This window comes from Micropterus salmoides, unplaced genomic scaffold, assembly GCF_014851395.1.
Source record: "Micropterus salmoides isolate LMB-PRFRI ecotype aquatic unplaced genomic scaffold, ASM1485139v1 Ms_hic_scaffold_19, whole genome shotgun sequence".
NCBI classification, from domain to species: domain Eukaryota; kingdom Metazoa; phylum Chordata; class Actinopteri; order Centrarchiformes; family Centrarchidae; genus Micropterus; species Micropterus salmoides.
In genome coordinates, this window is record NW_024041039.1 from 3271604 (window position 1) to 3286695 (window position 15092).

Here is a 15092-nt window from a genome sequence, read left to right on the forward strand (position 1 = left end):
GTGTGTGTGTGTGTGTGTAGAAAGAGAGGGGGGTGTTGTGATGTTCTTCATATCCAGTTTTACCGGTAATAATCTCTTTTGTTGCTCCAAAAAGCTCTGTGACAAAACTGCAAAATGAGTAAATTTGGCTTGAAATGAGGGGGTATATAGTATTTTAAAGTTTTCCTCACTTAGTGCTATACTCAGTCTATCACGCAAAATATATTTTAGAAGTACCTCCAAATCTGTCAGATTGTAAAAAAAAAACAAAAAAAAACCATCTGATTCTTTCCCACATCTCCCTAATGATAAATTGAATTCCAAATGGGATGAAGAGCTGAAGATGAAATCGAAGGATGATTGGTGGAAAGATCCAGCTGAAAGTGGTACACCTGAAATCTATCCTGGTCCTGTCCACAGCTGCAATGATTCTGGTCTACGTTATCTAGCATCTTAGATATTCTCACAACAACCATGGCCACTGCTAGCCATATTTGACGTGCCAGCAGAACCCTTGTAACGGAGATATAATTGCCTTTACAACACTCCTAGCAAGATGAGGGCTATTTCTATCTTGGAAATCTCCAAAACAACCCTCCTTATCAATCTGGTTGAATCATATGATGTTTTTTTCTGAGATAGGAAAAGATTGAATTCTCTCTTGGGGGAGCCACTAATGGTTTCTTCGAATTATGGAGAACGTTTGAGTATTTCAATAACCTGTCAACCATTCCTCTGGACCTCTCTGGCCTGTTTACTTGGGATTTAGGGGTACTATGACACACGTTTCCCCAGCTGATGGTAGGTTTAATTGCTGAGCTAAAGCAGCCAAAGGTGGCAGCTAGGGACTCTCCAAAATGTAGGTCAGACTCTCTCTCTCATCTCTGCCTGCCTGGTCGATCAGGATGCACTGTTATCCATGTGTTAGGTAACCCAAGGTCGAGATTATCTTTATTTTGTTGCATTACAGACAAACTGGCTCTATGTACAAAGGTGTTGCACATGGCCTGAATGACACACAATGTGATGTTTGTTAATGTAGGTAAGCACAGCAGTGTCTTTCTTTGAAACAACAATAACCTCTTTGAAGTATTCTTTAGATTTGTTATGAGTTGTATTTTTTCCCTGTGGGTTTCTGTTTTTTGCCATTATTTCCTTAGTCCTGTGCTTTCGTGTTTTCCTGATCTGTGTACTTCTGTGTTTTATCACTATGGTCTGTGTCCTAGTCCTTAGTCTTACAGTATATTTCCATGTTTTAGTGTAGTCTTGTCTCCTGTTTGGTCCCGTCTCTGTCCGTGCCCTGATTTTGCTGTTCTTCCATGTTTTACTTTGGTAGATCTGTCCTTGTGTGTTCCTGTGAACTTTACTTCCTGTTTTATTTTGGTAATCCTCTGTACCTGGTGTCCTTGTCTAGCTTTGTCCCTGTGGTTGATGACCTGGTGTGTTTCAGCTGTGCTTCCCTCCCTGCTCGTTTACCAGTGTATATATTGTCCTCCGTTGTCTTCAGTCCTTGTCACGTCCTTGCGTCTATGTTGAGTGTTCTCCCGTGCTCTGTTCCTTGTTTTTGGATTTTGACTGTGGATTATGTTTCTGTTGGAATTGTTTGGCTCTGGCTCCTCAAACGTTTTGAGTTAATAAATATTTTCTAAACTGCACCACCTCTCGTATCGTCTGCATTTGGGTCCACACCTCAGTCTGCACTCAGCTTACCCTCGACAAGATTTAGCATTTAATGAGTTCACACGTTGTATGCTGGCACTGTGTATCTCCTTGGCCGGGCTCAATAAACCACCAACCTTTAACTTCTTAATCACACCTGAACCTTGCTCATTTTAGTTTCATTACAAGTATAATCTGTCCCTCATAACTTGATCTATTAACTATGCTGTTACTTCAGTAAACTGTCAGTCCATCCCATTAACTTCACTAAGTAAAGATGTTTAACTCCCTGGCGAGTCTTTTCCTTCACAACGTCTGGATTTGTGATGTTATAGTTACAGTGAAAGATGGTGATATTTGTACCGCTCACCCCAATAAAAATAGCTGTCAAAAAAAAGGAAATGAGACGAGACAGAAGAGGATAGAAAGTGAGAAAAAGAAATTCAGATGAGAGGGAGAGAGGAGTTTATATTTTCCAGCGTGGTGATGATCACCCCTGCTGAGCTCGGTTTCCTCTGCAGAACTCAGACTACATTAAATCCAACACACAGTAATTTGATTTCCTCTGCAGGCCACACAGAGATCACACTTCAACCATTCAACTCATTTTACATAAAGAGCATATTATTCTGTTTGTATCCAGCTGCTGCAGAGATGAACTGTAACACAGTCTACAGAGATGATTATACTGCTGTAGGCTGCCTAAATATAGTTTAAATAACTTCTATACTAACAGTGGTACTTTGCAATATTTATGACTAGTTCTAATAAAATAAAATTGTTTAAAAATGCAGATAATAATGATATATGATAATAATATTGATGATATTTAAATGTTTATTAGTGCTGCAGTTTCGCCCATCCTCTGGTACGGAGTTACTTCTCATACTTCTACTGATGATCAGGGTCGGGGAGTAACGGATTATATGTAACGGCGTTATTTAATGAGGATACAAAAAAAATTTACTGTATTCCATTACAGGACAGAAAAAATAGACGCATTTAGATTACAGATACATTTTGTAAAATCGGGGATTACTCAGAGGGATTACTTTAAGCAGAAAGTTTCCATGAAACAGAAAACGCAGTGTTATTTGCCTCCATTTTTGATATACAGTCTATAGTAAAAACACAAAGCAAGGGAAGGATGTGTCAGACACTGATTGCCGTTTACAGTCACCAGTAGTGGCGAATGTGTGCTTACGCCCCCACCCCATCATGCAGACTCTGTGCGGACTGGATCCAGCTCCCAGTAAGTTACTGGGTTCCCCTGTTGGTAGTTGAGGTTGTGTTCAGTCCTGTTCATGCTGTGTTCACTGGGAGGATGCTGAGCGAGGTTTCGTTGCCTGCTCGCACGGCTACAGTTCCCTGTCAGGCACCGCACCCCGTGTAACTTAAACACCTTTATAACGTTACAGTCTACAGTAAACACCAACGCTCCCCCGGTGCTCTGATCTCCCAGTACGGGCAGAGTGAGCTAATTTGACCAGCAGTGGCACAACTAAGTGAGCTAATAACTGCAGCTAGTTAGCTTGTTAACTAACGTCAGTAACGTAAGTAAATATTTCTGTCCATCAGGAAACTCTGTGAATCACAGCGTTGAGGCAGAGCAGCTGGGGGACATCAGAGAGAAAACTAGAAAAATATTTTCTCCATATTTCTAATATTTCTCCATCAAATATGATCCAGTTTCACCAGAACCAGTGAGGAAAGATGTGTTTTTGTACAGTAATCAGCCCCAGAAACACTATGCTTCAGCAGCTTCATATTGTTTTCATTGCATGCTAAATTAATACGAGTGCAGAATGAGTAATCAAAATTGTAAAATTGTTTTCCAAATGACAAACTTAAATATCATCAAGAAAAAAAAACACAATGTTTTTGTCATTGACGGGCCAGATACTGCCATACTTGTTACATAGTGCAAAGCATATCATATAAAAAAAAAAAAAACATTTAAATATGGATTTGGGGAATAAGAGATTTTGTTATTCTATGTTTCTCTAAAAATACACTGAGCAGAAAACACATCATTGATACTTCTCTTGTTTTCATTTGCCTATTTGGCATTGTAATCTCAAAGTAATCAGATTACATCACTTATTTTGTGGTACTTGGATTACATTACTGATTACATTTTTAAACAAGTAATTGTACCGGATTACATTTTTAAAGTAACCCTCCCAACCTTGCTGCTGCTGATAAGAATAATATTGTCAAAGCTATTACAGCTACTGTAATCAATATAGCTGCTAGATGTACAACTACTACTACTACATATTTCTGCATACTGCTGCAATAACCATGGTTACCGAGACCAAGTCAAGACCAAGACCAGAGTTTAATGAGGCCCAGACAAATACAAGACTTATAGGGGCTGAGACCAAGACCAGTTCCCCACATTAAAATGTGGAACGAGATCATAGGCACTTCTCAGATTGATCTGAAAGATCAACTTTCCCATTAAAACACTCAAATACAAATAAAGAGCTGAAATCAACTTAATCATCTTTATTCAACACTCCTTTTCCATGTAGAGCTGGGTAATATGGCCAAAAATGTTATCATGATAAAAAATGTCATAGCATTCGATATCTATCATTTACAAGATAAACGTCAAATCATTATTTCTTTCAAATTTAAAGACTGATGGAAATTAGGTTTTTAAACTTTTCTTTCTGGTCAGAACAGACCCTTGATGCCAAACAGATCACTTCACATTCAAAACTATTAGGATAAAATCTATTTTCAACAATAATGCATGAGAAAATTAATTTAAATTAAGTAAAATCTGTTCAGTACCTTTTCATCAATAAAATAAAGTGCAAATTAAATCAAACCTTTATTAAACATTTGTTATATTGTTAATGAGGAAAATGATAGCTATGATTATCATTATTGATTTATTACACAATACAATCTTTTGTGCAAGTATTAGGTTTTCTGGCTGACTCTTAAATATGTAACATTTTCCACATTTGATCATTCATTTTTGATCTGCAACTGTGTATTCAAACTGAAAATTAGCTCTCTTGAAGTAAAGTGCTTCTAGCCATACAGAGCAACCTATTTAATATGTACATTTTCCATAGAAGTAGAGGCGCGTCACTCTGTCTCCACTCTCTGCCGTCACATCTCTTAATCAGGGTTACTGGTTGCATTTGAAGCAAAACGTTTTACATCCAATCAAAGTTAGGATGTTTACAAATAAATCAGACAATGCAAAAGTAATTTATTGATATTCCCAAAGTTAAGGTCTTGACTAGTGTTGAAATAAAATCCTGAGTCCGAAAAGACCGAGACAAGACTTACTTACTTGTTTAATGAAATGCATGAGGTTGATTGTTCTTATGTAGTATATATGATGCTTTCGCAATATTATTGTCACACATTCATGCCAATAAAGCTAATTTGAATGAACTGACCAGTCTTGAGTACCTCAACACTAGCTTATATTACTATTAGTTTGGTGTTACTATTAATGGTCCTTACTTCAAAACGGCCGCTACTACTACTGTTGCTATTAGTATTGTTGCCTCTACTACAACTACTGCTACTTATACTAATACTACTACTAGCACTACTCCTGCTCAGCATCTATTATTTGTACAGTTACTATCAACACCTGCTACTACTCCTACTAGTACTCTTATTACTAATGCAATCATTACTACTACTTTTACTAGCACTCCTGCCTAACCACTGTTCATGCTACTACCACTACTGCTCCAACAACTGCGGCTATTACTAAAGCATGTATTACTATGTTACTACTCACACTTATACTGCTACTACGGTTGCTGTTGCTACTACTACAGGGTCAACCACTACTACTGCTACTCGTAGTACATATCATTCTACAGTACCTCTTACACTACTTCTACTACTACATCTGCAGCTACTACTGCTCGCATAACTATTAGCATATTACTGCAATTAACTGTAATTGGCTTAGTATTAGTTATGTTGTAAATACAACATTCTATAAGAACTATTTTAATATCTCTATTTGGGGGAGTTAACCTCGGTTAGCCTCGGTTAGCCCCATTTGTCCTCACAGTGAAACTCAGGCGGATGTTACAAGGCGGGACAGCAGAGCTTAGGATCAACAGCAGGCTTCATAACGGCAGAGCTGCATCTCTAATACTCATTATCAGAGCTGCCAATCCTAGAGCCCCTGGTCAAGAACAGCGCCGCTGCACGAAAATGAGACTGCCAATTAGGAACCCTGTGGCATCGTGGGAAGGGGGGGTGGCTGCTTATGTGACACTCGACGGTGTCCTCAACAGAAGACGCCAGCTGTGCCTTTCAGGCAGCAGGATCACCTGCGATATCTATTGAGCGTGATCAGTACGTTATGCAACCCTATCCCATCCAACGCCAGGCTGGGAAACAGGGTGTATTAGCTTTTAAATGATTATTCCTTCAAACATCCCTGCGAACGTCTTTTTAGCCTTTACATTCCTTCCTTCCCTTCACATCTCTCTCTTGCATCCTTCTGTCCCTCTTTACTTGCTATCCTCCTTCCTTCACAACTTCTTTCTCTTTTCCTCCCTTCCTTCCTTCAGTAATTTTCTTCTACTCCTCCCAATCCTAATCTTAACTTCATGATCTTTGCTAACCAAAACCTTCAGGACACAAGAACACTTCATTCACAATCATCCAGACTTTTGTAAGTTCACTGCACAAAATGTTGATAAACGAACACTTGTTTAATATTTAAACAAGTCTTCGACAAACAACATTTCCCATAAACCCTAAATAATTATGAGTCTTATAATATAATTATAACCCTCATCAGTTCAAGTCAAAACAGATTTCTTTTAGAGCTTCAATATGTCAAACTTGGATGTCTCACATCAGTTCACAGTTGACTGTATTTAATCAATACAGTCTCATACTGTCAATGCACAGTATTTTCAAACCCTCAATGACATGAATAAATGCAAGTCATACATTTGAGAATCTTTCCTATCTGACGTGACCAGCTCGACAGAAAAGGCAAGAGTCACTGGGTAACCCACCATTTTATAATTTTACCATTTTAAGCAGAACACAAACATTTAATGAATGGTTTATAAACGCTTTAATGTAGATGTTAGCAGATACAAGGGTAAAGGTATTTTAAGTGTATATTTACTGTATGTATGGTTATAATTGTTATTACTTTATTAACAAACACTAAAATGTCTTTACATCTGCTTCTAACTACATTATGTGTTATAAACATTATTATGATTATATACTGCTACCCCGCGTTACCCTGGCAAAATCTGTAACTGAGGACAAAGAGGACTGAACATGCAAGTCCCTGTTTGCTGTTTTTCTACAACTGCTCCTCTCTTTTCCACCGTTGTTTGCAAACCAATAGATCACAATCAACAGTCAGATAGCAACACGAGTCTCGCCGATGTCCGCCTGAGATCGTACGTTGGCATTAAATGTATTGCTCGGAAACAGCAGCCAGCGTGCAGCGGTGTGTTTACAGCGAACAGCTGATGGAGTTAAGATAAATACTGGGTCCGGAGTGGTTGTTTTAAGTTTTCATCAGTCAGGAAGTTTTTACACAGAGCTGAAGTCGGTCTCCTCCTCTCCAAAACAAGCAGAACAGCTGATTACAGCAGGTAATAAAGCTCGTTAAACATCCTGTTCCTCTGACGCTCAGGTGACACAGACATGAGTCCTGCAGCTTATCTGCAGCTCTTGTCAGCTGGAAATGTTTTAAAGACTTAGATTTTATGTTTGTGTTTCTTTCTCTGTGCTGGAGTTATTTTAAGAACTTGATGGCTTTATCCAGTTTGTTATTAAATTAGTAACGAACTTTCTCTTTTGTCTCTTCATTATACTCCAACACAAAAAGCTGCTTTAAAGGTCAAGCACAGCCTGGAGTTTTTCATTATATTCCTGAGAAATCTGATGTTCATTTACAAATTTTGCTCATCGATCGAGGTTACTACTGCTTAATTTGCCTAATCTCAGCAGGTCTTTAGGCCACGGTGGGAACGCACACAACAATGGGCTGAAGGAACCTTTCAGTTCTTTGAAAAGAGATTCGGGGACTTAAAAGTCCCGGGTACTTTTGGTCGAAAACACGGCTGTAGATGTTTTTAGATGACAGAGAGCTAAGCTGGAAAGATTAAATCGGGCTGTTGGTGTATAGATATACATATATTGAAGAAATCAAGTCACAATGATCCTTTTACTCTTTAGTATAAAAGGAGCACTACAGTGATTTTGAATATCTATACAGTTGGTGGACTCACAGGAGGCAGATTTAATTGTCTAAACTGAAGCAGCACATCCTGGCTTTTAGTCCCTAGTTTAAAAAAAACCCTGTTCCTAGATTACCCATAATGCATTCATTTAATTTCTTCTGCTCTTTGCCCCCTCTCTCATTTTGCTGCTCGTTCTGTCTTTGTTTCTTTTCTATTCCTTCCTCCCTTCCACCTCTCATTCCTCCCCCTGCCCTCATCACCTTAAACATCCCTGGATGCAGCACTTCGGCTAAATCCGACATTGCTTCTCGCCTCATGCGTTAAGCGGGGGATGAAAAGCAAACAAATTCTGATTAAAGGCGATACACCTCAGCCAAATCTTCATGAATAAAACAGGTGCGTGAGCTCCGACAAAAGACGACATGAGCCATCTTCCCCCTGCTCCCAAAATCCATTTTCTAGATTTCTAGCTGCAGTCACAATCATTCAGAGTGCCCACAGCACCCTGCTTCTGTCTCCACACCCAACATGAAATATTAATGACACACGCAGTCCACAGGAGCACAGCGTTCCCGGGAATAGAAAGCACCGCTTGCTGTGTCAAACAACCGTTGTTTCAGGGAAGTTAGCATGCGAGTGTCAGAGGAGGGAGGGCAGGATGCATGAATCGAGGGCGTGGCTGTGTGTGAGAAAACACAGCCTGCCTGTATCCGTCTGTTAATGCATGTGACTGTGAGTGGGAGTGGTTGCTTAGTGTTTGAGTACTTCATGTTTTATATGAGGATTTATTTGTGCAGAAATAACGTAAAGAGCTGCTGCGGTGGCATATCAGTAGTGGCGTGTCCATGGAGGGGCCTCCAGCGTCGCCAACCTCCAGGTGACAGATTAGCTACCGTTAAGTGTTGGGGCTCTGTTACCTGTATCTTGTTCATTAAATGAACACCAAAGTCATGTGTTGAGTTCACCAACTGACTGTGGAGTTAAGAGCAACAGATAAAATGAGTCTGTATTCGCGTGTGTGTGTGTGTGTGTGTGTGTGTGTGTGTGTGTGTGTGTGTGTGTGTGTGTGTGTGTGTGCGCGCGCGCGCTCACCTCCGCCAGTCTGGACTGTTTATGGCTGACTTCATGTTTGCCGATGGGCGCCAGCTGCTGCAGCGTGTTGCGGTTGTTGGTGAGCGCCCGTGTCAGCCGTGCAAACTTGGTCCACCCTGCAGGAATGAGACATTAAATACAGCTTACATCATATTCCTCACAACTTGACTGGCTTTGAGAACGCATGTCGGCCGTCACTCTATGACTCACACAATCAGGCCTCAGTCAGCTCTCAGCCACTATTGTTGATACAGATCTCCCCAGTTCATGACTTCAATTAGGTCATGCTGGAGTTCAGGGAATTGGCCAAATACAGTGTAAATGCTGGAAGTTACAGGTTAAAAGTTCAGTTGACCTTCCACCAGGGCTGGCAGGAACAGGGGTTTCCCCAGCTGGTAGCGCATATTTACAATAAACCCAACACGATTGTGAACGCAGCCCAAGCCGTGTTTTCACGTCAGGGTTTCTGCTCTGCAGCTGATGCGTACCCTGACCTCCATGTGGAAGCAGGAATTGAAAGGGAATTTCTCCTTCAGGGGAGAAATGAAAATTTAGCATATGTTTGTCTTGAATATGAAAGCTTGGGTGAGGGTGTTAGTGCTTTTTTCCTTTTGCATACTCATCTTGTATACAGCGTTTGAGACAGGATTATCTAGGAGTTGGTCAACTTGGGCCCATTACTTTTTTCTGTGGGGTCACGGCTCCTTCTAAGGCATAAACCAAAAATATATATATATAAAAACTGTACACATGTACACCCTGCGAGTGCTGCAAAATAGTGTTGCTGAAAATATCAGATGTTACATAAAATGGCCTGTTGACGGCTCTCAGCCTCCCCTTTTGGCTTGAAAATGACGTGCACAATAACGCTAGATTGTCTAACAGTGCAACAGTGCAGTGTAACATTTTTGGCTGCAACCAGCAGCTCTGAAAAGTGACTACAGCTGAAAGAATATAAAAATGAGAAGCCTGCTAAAAGCTTCGGCTCTGGCGTTGATTTATAGAGATAGTGATGTGACATGTTTTTCGTGTCACAGCAGCCATGTTTCCATTTAACTGTCATGCGAATTTTAAGCAGACTTTTGAAATGTCGCAAAAAAGGAAAAAAAATAAAAATAGTACATGCAAAATATGTGCGTTTGGAGAATAAACCAGGCTTCAGCAAGCGTAGTTACATCAGTAGTTACACATGGCGGAAATAAACAAGACGTCTGGGTTCCAGACCAGAAACAAAACCAGCCGCATGGACCTGAGGGTCATAGATCTTTAAAAAAATGGAGAGAGGTCCTCAGGAATGTGTTTCATGCGGGCAAACTGCTACCAGCCATGTCTCCGCACATCATGGGACTGTCCAGCAAGATGCCGACAGCGGAAACAGCTGATCAGACGTGAGTTATAAGTTCACAACGTTAGAACTTATTCGGCAAAATTGTTTCCATCTTCTTTTTGACAAAGGCAAAAACAACCTCAAGCGAGCATAACTTTAACGGATTTTGCAGTTTCCATCAACCTTTTCTAATGCGAAGCTTCAAAATGCGCATAAAAAACATTGATGGAAACACGGTTGCGCACTGGATCAAACCCTGATCAGCATTACTGCTTCCTTCCTTTAACTTTACATTCATATCTTGTAACTTTTAACTTTTCTTCACAATACCAGTGATTAGCATACTCTTGCTACTGCTAAGCACTTTAATCATACTGTCTTTCAAAAGTGCTATTCACATAAAGCTAATTATAAATGCAGTGGAAATGCATAGCAAGCATTATGAAAAATTATCACAGTTTTCAGCCTGCTACTGTCCGTAGTGTTGGATCCAGCTTTTATTATCCTATTAAACCCGTTCCTGCTAAACATGACGCCTGTGTTCAGTGTCAGTGTTTCCATTGGAAGTCTATCTAAAAATCAGAGGCCTGTCCAGCAGTGGTCCTTTTCTTGCCATGGCCACGCTGCTGCTGAATGAAAGCAAAGACCGTTTCGATGGGTGCTCCTACTGTACTGCTCTAAAAATAAAATCAAATGTTTGAAAGGGCAAAGTGTAGCACAACAGAGGCACACCACATACAGTGGTCACACATCGTGATCGACCCGACCCTTTGAAGCGACCATTACGAATAAAAAGTGGGCTCTGTAATAGCTTTTATCCCTCAGGCCTCCAGCCCCTGAAAAACCTCCCTTCATTCTCTCTTCATATGGAGGCAAATTCAACCATTCATTTCTCTGTGCGGTCGTGTGTAAGAAGCCAAACAACGCTGTACTGAGACCAATATAGGATGAATATCAACAGAATATTTAGTTTATTCAGTTTATTCTGAGAACTGAGTCCCAATCACTCAACTTCCCTCGAGGAAAACTGTTGTAGTGGCTGTCGTGCAACTTACTGTACATCTTCAGTGGGTGATTTTCTAAATGCTAATATCTTAAATTGGCTGGGTGTTCTTGGCCAAAATGGTGATTTGTCAAAATCTTACCTGGAGGAAAATTGCTGCAGTAGTGCTTGTGGAACTCACAATATAATGTACAGTTTAGTCATCTGAACCAAAGACAACAGTCAGTGAACTTGCTTCTCTTAAGACTTATAGTGAGAGGAAGGAAGTAACTATTAACATTAACTTAAGAATTGTACTTAATAACAAAAGCAATGCAACTTTAGATCTATTTACAGTTTGTGAAGCTTTTCTTCTAGAGTTTCCTCAACTAACTTTTGCTGGATGTTTTAAACAGACTGCTTTTATTTGACAGCTGGAGTTAATAGTTTGCAGATTCTGATTTTACATTTAAACAATCGCCAGCTCTGGCTAAAAACAAGATACTTTTATTAGGGATGCACCGAAATAAAAATTCTTGGCCAAAGTTGAAACCAAATATAATGAAAAACTTTCCCGAATACTGAGAAAGTTTTTTTTTTTTAACATTTATTTTGTCTTTTTTTTACCACTGCATAAACTAAATAATCAAAATGTGCTTTTTCCTCAGTGTTTCCCACAGGATTTGGAGAGTCTATGGTGGGTGCATCCGAGGCCCGCGAGGGTCCGGTAAAGTAAATTACATGTGTCCATTTACTACGGGTCAGACATTTTTTTTTGCCGCCTGATAACACAGTGATACTTGGTCAAAACAACACACTCTCAGGATTGAGGGATTTAGCAGCTCCAGCCTGCCTTGGTCTGGTATGACTCTTGTAAATGTAAATGCTCCGTATTTATATAGCACCTTTCTAGTCTTTGACCACTCAAAGCGCTTTTACACTACATCTGCATTCACCATTCTCTACATTTATTCACTAGTGGAACAGCCGCCAGGGGCAATTCAGGGTTCAGTATCTTGCCCAAGGACACGTCGACATGCAGCCTGGAGGAGCCGGGGATTGAACCTTCCGATTAACGGGCAATCCGCTCTAACTCCTGAGCCACAGCCGCCATTTAAAACATATCTCAGGTTTCTATTCCTATATAATGGACATTTCTGAGACAGTTTGCTGGCTCCTTGTGTCTTCTCCATTTGCAACTGTTATGTTAAGTCTTAGCCATTATCTCATAATAATCACTTGTGGCTACTTCACACAAAATGTACATGAGTTCACTTTAAAGTGAGTCTGTGTAACAATCTCCCAAGATTGTCTTGAGCTGGTCCCTTTAATGACATCATTAAGAAAACTAACAGAGCAAAATACAAAGCAAGCTAACAACAAGCTCAGAGGTTCATTTGTGCTCCGTTAAGATCTGTTAAGTGACACCTGGCCTCAGTCCCAGAGGAGGAGAGAACGTCTCACCTGTGGGATTTGAATGAGGTTGAAAATGAAATGCATTTTATATTCTACTGTCCTTTTTATAGTGATCCTCGAGTTAAGCTTTCCCTGAAACTGTAAACCCCAGACTGCTTGATAAGATAAATGAATGCAGATTACAGTGAATGTTCACAGATACGGTATTTACTTTTTATTAAATGTTAAATGCCGCCAATCAATGCAACTAGGGGTTAAGTGTCTTGCTCAGGGACACATTGGTGGATGTGTCACAGTGGGAACTGAACCCGGGTCTCCCACACTAAAGGCATAAGTCTTATCCACTGTGCATCTTTTGTTTGTAAAAAGTCACTGAAGGCAAAACAGACTACAATGGCAACAGTGGATCTTTTTGTTGTGGTTTGCACCAACGGAGTGTAATTCTGATGCTCCGCGTTGCCAAACATGCCTTTGCTCAAAACAGCTAAAATCCAGCAGTTCAGAGGCCCGTGTTACACGTGTACATTTGCAAGCATTCCTTAAACACAGAGTGCAAATTGGTAGCAGAGTCACATTTCACAACTGCAGATAGCTCCATACAAGCCTCTCACATCATGGATGTGTTGCAAGTGTGGGCGTTTGTTTTGATTAGTGAACACTGACAGAATTGTTGCAGATTACAGCTTGCAAATTAAGCTAAATGGGCCCTTGGCTGGTGGACTAATGATCTATGAATCAAGTGCCAAGACAGTCTCTAGTTTTGGTACAATTATGAGGGCCAACACGGCCCACAGCTGGCGCAAGAGCAGCTCCCCTATGTGAATTTTCATTCACTCATTAGCAGGAAGCGTGTCTTAATAGTTTGCTTTGTTTTTCTTTTGCAATAAAACCATTTTAATTTTAATCTGGTCCATGTTAGTGCCAAAGCAGCACATTTAGAGAAGCCAATCAACAGACTCACGTTGGCACACAGCAACAGCTAACTAAAATTATCCAACATTAACCCACGGTTGTGCCTGACAGAAAAGACTAGCTGTAAAACCCCCGAGTGTCCAGAACAGAGGACGGGACCGTTACTTGTTGATGAATTAAACTTTTCATGTTTATAATAAAGATCATTTTAAAGTCACGCAGGCTAACTGCAAACGCTCGTTAGACGGCGGGAACAATATTATGGCTTTAAATTGTGGCATTACTCCTTTTACTTGAACAAATAGTTTAAGTGCTTTAATCTATACTGCAAATACAGTAGCAGTGGATACATAATTCACCATATAGGGTGCATGAATTATAGAGTAGAACTATGTCTTAATGTGTTGGAAAATAATAGCAAACCACTGGCACAGAAAGCAAGCCGAAGTGTTCTTTTTCAAACCCAGAACCACTTTCATAAGGAAGTCAAATGGAGGCATTTGTCTTGGTGGCACTCATGTAAATACACAAATGACAGCTGACGGGCTTCCACTGTACATACTGAAACATTAGGACAAAAAGGACGTCACATACAGCACGAGAAGAAACTGCAGAACAAGCATATCACGGTTAACAGTAATGCGCCTGCTATGGCTCCCGTCAAGAATGCAACACTGCTCAGTTTATCAGACTGGAGCACAATGGAAGTGGAAATTTAAAAAAAGCCCTGTGCTAAAAATAACAAGGGAGCAGAACCAGTGCACGCACCACCAAAGTGAATTCTGAAATTAGATTTTGATCAGCAGTTCCACACAGAGGATAGCTCACAACTAACTCTCTGTCTGCTGAAGGACAACCCACTCTGTAAATTCTGTCTTTGTGGTGTTCTGCAGACACATGAGGGACACCTGATCAGCACCACGCACTGTAAAAACTGTCCACATTTAACATCTTTCATTAACATTTAGTAATGGGGGTCCTCTTTGTGCTGATCAGGCTGGAAGGGATTTAGGCCTGGATGTTGAAGGAAAGGGGGAGCATGAGAGTTCAGGCACTGTGCGTCACTGAGGTTATCACACGGGCACACCTCTGAGGTCCAGATACATTCAAACAACATGCTGTTAGGAGATCCAAACAAAACTGATGTTTGGGATCTAAAGAAACGTTCACGTGGACCTGACCCGTTTGGTACAGAATGTTTTGTTTCATTTACTCTGAAGCGATTTGTTTTTTTATGACAGACAAGTTGAAATGTGAGTGAATAATATTCACCACCAACTATTTTATTTCACTGAGACCGAGCTTGTAACTACCATTGAAGACAATGAGGTCATGTCCCCAGTAATATATCTGGGAATTTGGTAATGACATGAAGAGGAGTTTATAATACTTTTATATTATCATTCATATCATATTATTTATATTTAATATCAGCATCATCATAAGTTGAGCTGTTATGCACATTTTGAATGTTTAGACTTAGTCAAAATTAGTTTGACAGTTTTTAGGC

At 40.2% G+C, this 15092-nt stretch overlaps 1 protein-coding gene across 1 annotated transcript in view; it reads right to left on the minus strand.

The window, feature by feature from the left end:
* The window catches only part of kcnh5b (potassium voltage-gated channel, subfamily H (eag-related), member 5b), a 179053-nt gene that overhangs the window by 138750 nt on the left and 25211 nt on the right, over positions 1-15092 (minus strand). The window contains exon 5 of the mRNA XM_038729311.1: positions 8946-9061. Coding sequence (XP_038585239.1) covers positions 8946-9061 — 116 coding nt within the window. The remainder of the gene's footprint in view (positions 1-8945; positions 9062-15092) is intronic.